Below are 6,209 nucleotides of genomic sequence, written 5' to 3'. Positions count from 1 at the left end.
TTGAAAATGACCTCGCATCGCAATGATAAGTTGCAAGTCTCTCATCTAAGAGGTCTTGGGTTCAAATATGTTCCAACCTTATATTGGTTTGAGCTATGATCCTCCTCTACAAAATTGAACTCCTCAATTAATAAGATTATGAATGACATGCCCAATAATATAATTACAAAAATATTAAATATTTTGAACGATAAATTACCATCCCCACCCTCCATGCATATCATTGATTAAAATTAGTATTACACAAGGATTCACGCCCCCCTCCCAAACCTTAGAGTACCTGTCCCCAACACATCCTGCACTGGGTACTCGTGTAACCAACTACTTGCCATTCCGCAACCATGTTGTTGCTCGAATGAGGACTTGGATTTCTATTTGAATTTTGATTTTGAATGTTACTATTGGGTATGTAGTATGTTACTATGTTGAATGTTCAATGATACTAGTTCATGTTGTAATTTTACTATGTTCAAGTATTTTAATTTGATATGGTCTACTTGAACATCATTTCATAACAAGAATTTCAAGTTCTATAAATATACTATACAAGACCTCTCCGTAATATTAAATTGATTAAAATAAATGACCCAACAACCCAATTAGTTCCATGATCAAGCTTTCCCCTTAATTGACCTTCAATATATATCCATTGAATTGATTAAATGACCTAATTAGTTCGATGATCAAGCTTTTCCCTTAATTGACCTTCAATATATATCCATTGCACATTGCACCCAAGAATGCACGCTAGCAATAGTCTTCCGTTTACCCTGCATCTCATAAACCCGAGGAGTAGAAGACATCAAATTCAATTTACATAATTTCAAAGCTTTGTAATTTGGCAGGGCCGAAGTATGTTGGAACGTCGAACTTGCGTAAAGGCTCTTAGGGTTCTACGTCAACTTTACCCATTGTCCCATCCGTTGGGCAATGCTCAATATTCCGCAGCTCATGCAAATGCCACTGCCTATGATTATTCTAACTGCACAAATGTTGCAATGTATCAAAGAAAATTTAATTTCAGCACTGCGCACACCGGATTTATGCAAGCGTCGTGAGTTCGTCAAACCCGTTACCAAGCGCGATTTCTTTGTTAACTTGATTTTTTCTGAATAATTTGTAGTTATATTACTTAAACTATTATGTATTTAAGAAACCTCGGTAATGCATTACATACCTCATTATTTTGTATTGATATATGGGTTTTCTATGTTGAAGAGGAAAGAGGAAATTTATATCAAAAGAGGTGAATAATAAATGGAAATTACATTGCATTAATCTAAGTATTGCCATAAGCTTCTACAACAACGGTATGCTTGATTTTATATATGAAACAACTGTGCATTGGAATTCTCCTGTTGTGGTTTATGGTGCCTCCTCACACTTTGGCAGTAACCTTGGACACATGAAAGAAAATGAGGCACAAGAGCATTTGCAATCCTCTAGGCAGCACGCAATGGTAGTTCAGATTGAAAATTTGAATTTAATGAACATGGGTTTTTTAAATATTTATTTCAGCTAATATAGCAATATAAATCTCAATTTCATAACAGTTTAGTACACAGCCCAGATTTCCTTTCTCGAACCAGTGAGCACAACGTAGTTCATAGCACGGTTCTTCATGTGATTAAGTTTCTATTGATGGTAGTTGTGGGATTTTGACTGCAGCTATGTGGAAACTGAATTCCTGTACCATATACTGGTATAAATGAGAAACGAAATGCACACAGGTGTAAACCAAGGGATAGGATTTTTCAGGTTTCAGGTATAAGAAAGTTTACGCTTTTTTCCTCCAAAAGTATGCAAGTACAATTAACATTTAACTATCTTCATATAAAACTAATTAGTATTCAGATTTAAAGTTGAAGGTTAGTAAACAACGAACAATGTCTACCACACGACAGTTATGATTGCTGTATATATGTTATCCCTAAGTTGGAAAAAGGTTAGACTATATAGCAGAAATTCTTCAAATAATGCAATTGTTAGATTGTTTGAACAGAAGTTCATCTCGGTGAGATTTTTACCAATGGATGAAAAACAAAATATTATGGAGAGAGATTAAGATGGTTACTGCTCAGTAGACGAAATCACTTATAATTTCTTTTGGTTGCTCCCTTTGCTGATGTGAATGGCTGTGCTTGGCATGTCAGAGATGGCCTGTGAAACGGGTGCAAGAATGTGATTTGGCAATTCTATTTCTTGAAAGTTCGTTTGGTCTCATGAAACATAACAGGTTTTCACTAGCAAATGATTTTTGGGAGGGAATATTTAAATCCCTCTTGCCTTCTTTACAATCCACTTATAAATTGGATTGTGATCTATACCATTTTGGTGTAGCTTGTTCCTTCAGATTCAACGATGTGTTTGATGTTTAGCTCTGATTTACTTTTATTATACACTCTCTTCAGTGTGTGTAGCAGATAGTTTTGATGTTTTGATGACACGGGTGTCAGAATGTGATTTGGCAATTCTATTTCTTGAAAGTTGGTTTGGTCTAATGAAACATAACAGGTTTTCACTAGCAAATGATTTTTGGGAGGGAATATATAAATCCCACTTACCTTCTTTACAATCCACTTATAAATTGGATTTTGATCTATACCATTTTGGTGTAGCTTGTTCCTTCAGATTCAACGATGTGTTTGATGTTTAGCTCTGATTTACTTTTATTATACACTCTCTTCAGTGTGTGTAGCAGATAGTTTTGATGTTTAGTTTCAGCATGCTAAGGTCATTTTGTCTAATTTATGCAATAATCCATGATAAATATTAAGGTTCCATTTTATAAGATCATCCATCTGCATTTTCAATTTTGTCATGTTTGTAGCTTGTCATTCCACTTAGTAGGCATCTGCAGAAGCTGTGTACGCTTTTTTTTCATTTACTTTTCCAGGGAGTTGCTTTTGGTTTGACCTTTTACTCACTTGGCTTGTTATTGACATAAATCAGAAAAAATCAAGGTGAAAATCATACTGACATAAAAAGGCAGTATACTATACCAGTTGAAGAAACTGAGGCTCTGTCCAATCAAATTGGAGAACTACAGGTAAACTACATGGATATTATTATTACAGGCTAGCTTGTTCACTTAATAGTTTTAGACTCTGTCGTAGCTTTAGTTGTGTTTCATTTTTTATGTAGGTAGCGTGTCTACATTAAAAGCAAGTCACAGTTGATTCTTTATGTTCGAATTTTTTGACAAAATCAGCAGCATTTTCAACAACATATAATTGAATTTTTAACATATTATATTTATTGTTTTTCATCTCATTGTATAAAGCGGCTTGTTTAAATTGAATAGCATCTTATCTAAAACTTTACATTTCTCCAGAAAATAAGAAAGCCTATCCTTCCATACATAGATAAATAATTGAAGTATCCATTATTTTGCAAAAAATAAAAAATTGAAAACACATTTGATTCTTTTATTGTGATAGTGATAAAACTATTGATGTATGTAAGGTCTTGGAGGATGGAATGGATTCGGTGGATTTTGAGACAGAAAGACCTCTTGAGCATATATGGTGCAATCTTACAAAGAGAATAAGTTTATTGGAAGCAGAAGTTGTGAGAAATTTAGTTGAGAGAGGGAAATCGCAATACAAAGTACTTTCACTGCTTGGTCAAGGCTCGCAAGAGCATAAGAGGATCTTATCTATTTTCAGTGAAAATGGCACTATAACCAAAGATCTTGAGATCATAAATCAACAGGCAATTAGTTACTTTTCTTCTTTGTGGAGCTCTGATTCGCTTGACAGAAATCAAGAACAAGAAGAGATTTTAGGGGTGATCCAGAGCTTGGTAACAACAGAGGATAACCAGATGCTTTCGGAAGTTGTATCTTTAGAAGAACTAAAGGCAGCAGTATTTGGGCTGGGCAGAGACAAAGTCCCGGGCTCGGATGGGTTTCAGGCAATTTTCTATCAAATTTTTTGGAACCTTTTGAAGTTTGAACTGCTGTCCATTGTTGAAGAATCCAGGAAGAAAGGGCTCATCTTCAAGGACTTCAACAATACTTTGGTTACCTTGACTTTGAAAAAGGAGGAACCAACCTCGTTCGATGACTTCTGCCCAAACTCCCTCTATAATACGGTTTATAAGATTATCATCAAAGTAGCGGCAAATAGATTGAAGGCCATTCTCAATAAACTAATTTCTCCAAAACAGAGTGGGTTCACATTAAATCGAAATATTGTGGATGGCATCATTGTGGCCCATGAGGCCATCCATTCTGCACGATCAAGCAACGCTAGGCATATGTTGCTTAAACTCGATATAAGAAAAGCATATGATAGGGTTGTCAGAGGATTTCTACTGCAAGTAATGAAGAGATCTGGCTTTGGTGTAGAATGGATAAAGTTATAAACTGGATTAGAGGTATGATTTTGGGCTATCAGGCTTTAATTTTAGTCAATGGCAGTCCCCAAGGTTTTTTCAAAACAACTAGAGGTATGTGGTAGGGGGACCTTGTTTCGCCTTTTCTTTTCATCTTGTTGGCAGAAGTGCTAGACTGGTTGATTTCCAAATTCAGATTGAATGGGCAATGAAAAGGCATTCGCATATCACAGGACACTGAAGCAGAGACTCATTCTCAATTTGCTGACGACACCTTCTTCGGGGTGGTCACTATGGCAGAAGAAAGGATAATGAAAAAAGTGTTGGATGTGTACAGTATGGCCTCTGGGCAATCTGTAAATTGGAACAAATCAGAGATTTTCTTTGTCAACACTGAAACCGGGTTGCATCGTGCCATTGCTGATATCTTCGGGGTGCAAATTGGTAAACTTCCTAGAAAATTTCTTGGGACTCCTTGTTTGAAGGAGCAGCGAGGAAGGATCATTGGAAGGAATTGATAGAGGGGTGCTGCTCTTGAATGGACAAATGGAAAGGACAATTGCTCACCTTGGCTGATTGAATTCTAATGCTTAGGTCAGTCATCTCAGCAATGCCCATTTTTTCCATGTCTTGCTTCAAAATTCCTAGCAAGCTTATCTCCATTATCCAACAAAGAATGCACAATTTTCTATGGAATGACAACTAGGAACACGATAAATTCTTGCTTATGGCTTGGTAGAGGATTTGCCAACCTAAGGGTAGAGGAGGAGCAGGTTTTAGAAATTGGAAATTGCTGAACATTGCCATGGGTGCAAAGCTCATTTGGCAAATGTACACAGTCATAACAATGATGGATGAGGATCCTGAGCACCATGCACCTAGACAGTATGGAGGATGAAAGAATCCTCATTGTCGCTAGGGGCTCAGCCTTGTGGAACTTTTTGGTCAGTTGTAGGAGTTTGATCACATACCACCTCACTTGGCAAGTTGGCGATGGTTCTAGTATGACTCCTAGGATGGGATGAAACCACTATTTTAGGAGGATGTTCCACAAAATGTCATCATGCTCACAAGAAGAGCATGGGGCGACTAGGTGACTAACTATATCAATCAACAATCCTTTGTTCTTGGTCGTCCTTTGGAATGGAAAAATCCTGCTTCCTTAGATCTATCCCTGATGATAAAGAAGCTTTTAGACAGATCCTAAGATACAGGATGGCAGTTGGGTTTGGAGAGGTAGATGGTGGTGTGGGGCAAAGAGTGGCCAATACTCAGTCAAGATCGGGTACTCATTGTCAAGAAATCATCATGCATCAATCGAATGGGAAAAGAAGCTGCGTTGGCACAATGCATGCTTACCTAAGGTTGGTGCTTTTACATGGCCTGCCGGACATGTTAGAATCTTATTAGGGGCAGATTGATGAAATTGGTTTTTCAACACCCTTTAGGTGTGTTCTATGCAATAATGCAAAAGAGACCCTAGATCAACTATTCTTGGAGTGCAAATTTTCCTAGAAAGTTTGGGAGTTCATATTCAAGCATCTTGATTGGTTTGGATTGATGTCAGCCAGTCTGTTGTGAGGTTTTCACACCATCGCCCCAAATTTTTTGGGGACCCCCTTTTTCGGGCAAGCCTTGGCAATTTTTGTGGGTGTTGGGAATTTTTTGGTTGCCTTAGCAAAATTTGGAGTTGTCTGGAGGTTTTTGAATTGGCAATTTTACACCTTGGACACCTCGGGCTAGGGGGGGATTTGGTTTGTTTTCACATGGTGCGAAACTAGATTTTTCGGACATGTAATTTCGTCCATAGGCCTAACAGGTTTCAACAACAACATTTTTTTTTGATGGTTAAAATGATATCTGGTAGGATA

At 37.2% G+C, this 6,209-nt stretch overlaps 1 protein-coding gene across 3 annotated transcripts in view; it reads left to right on the top strand.

The window, feature by feature from the left end:
* Positions 1–427: 427 nt before the first annotated feature.
* LOC149534457 (pentatricopeptide repeat-containing protein At4g18975, chloroplastic-like) overlaps positions 428–6,209 on the top strand; it is an 86,269-nt gene continuing 80,487 nt past the window's right edge. The window contains exons 1-2 of one of the 3 annotated variants that reach the window (XM_089805315.1): positions 428–1,054; positions 2,953–3,049. In XM_089805315.1, coding sequence (XP_089661441.1) covers positions 855–1,054; positions 2,953–3,049 — 297 coding nt within the window. In that variant the 5' untranslated portion in view covers positions 428–854. The remainder of the gene's footprint in view (positions 1,055–2,952; positions 3,050–6,209) is intronic. The other 2 variants (XM_089805314.1, XM_089805316.1) reach the window with 2 other exon arrangements.

This window comes from Cupressus sempervirens, chromosome 10 (genome assembly GCF_028749045.1).
Source record: "Cupressus sempervirens isolate cs-2001-9-10 chromosome 10, ASM2874904v1, whole genome shotgun sequence".
NCBI lineage: Eukaryota > Viridiplantae > Streptophyta > Pinopsida > Cupressales > Cupressaceae > Cupressus > Cupressus sempervirens.
This window is presented reverse-complemented; position numbering and strand designations above follow the sequence as displayed.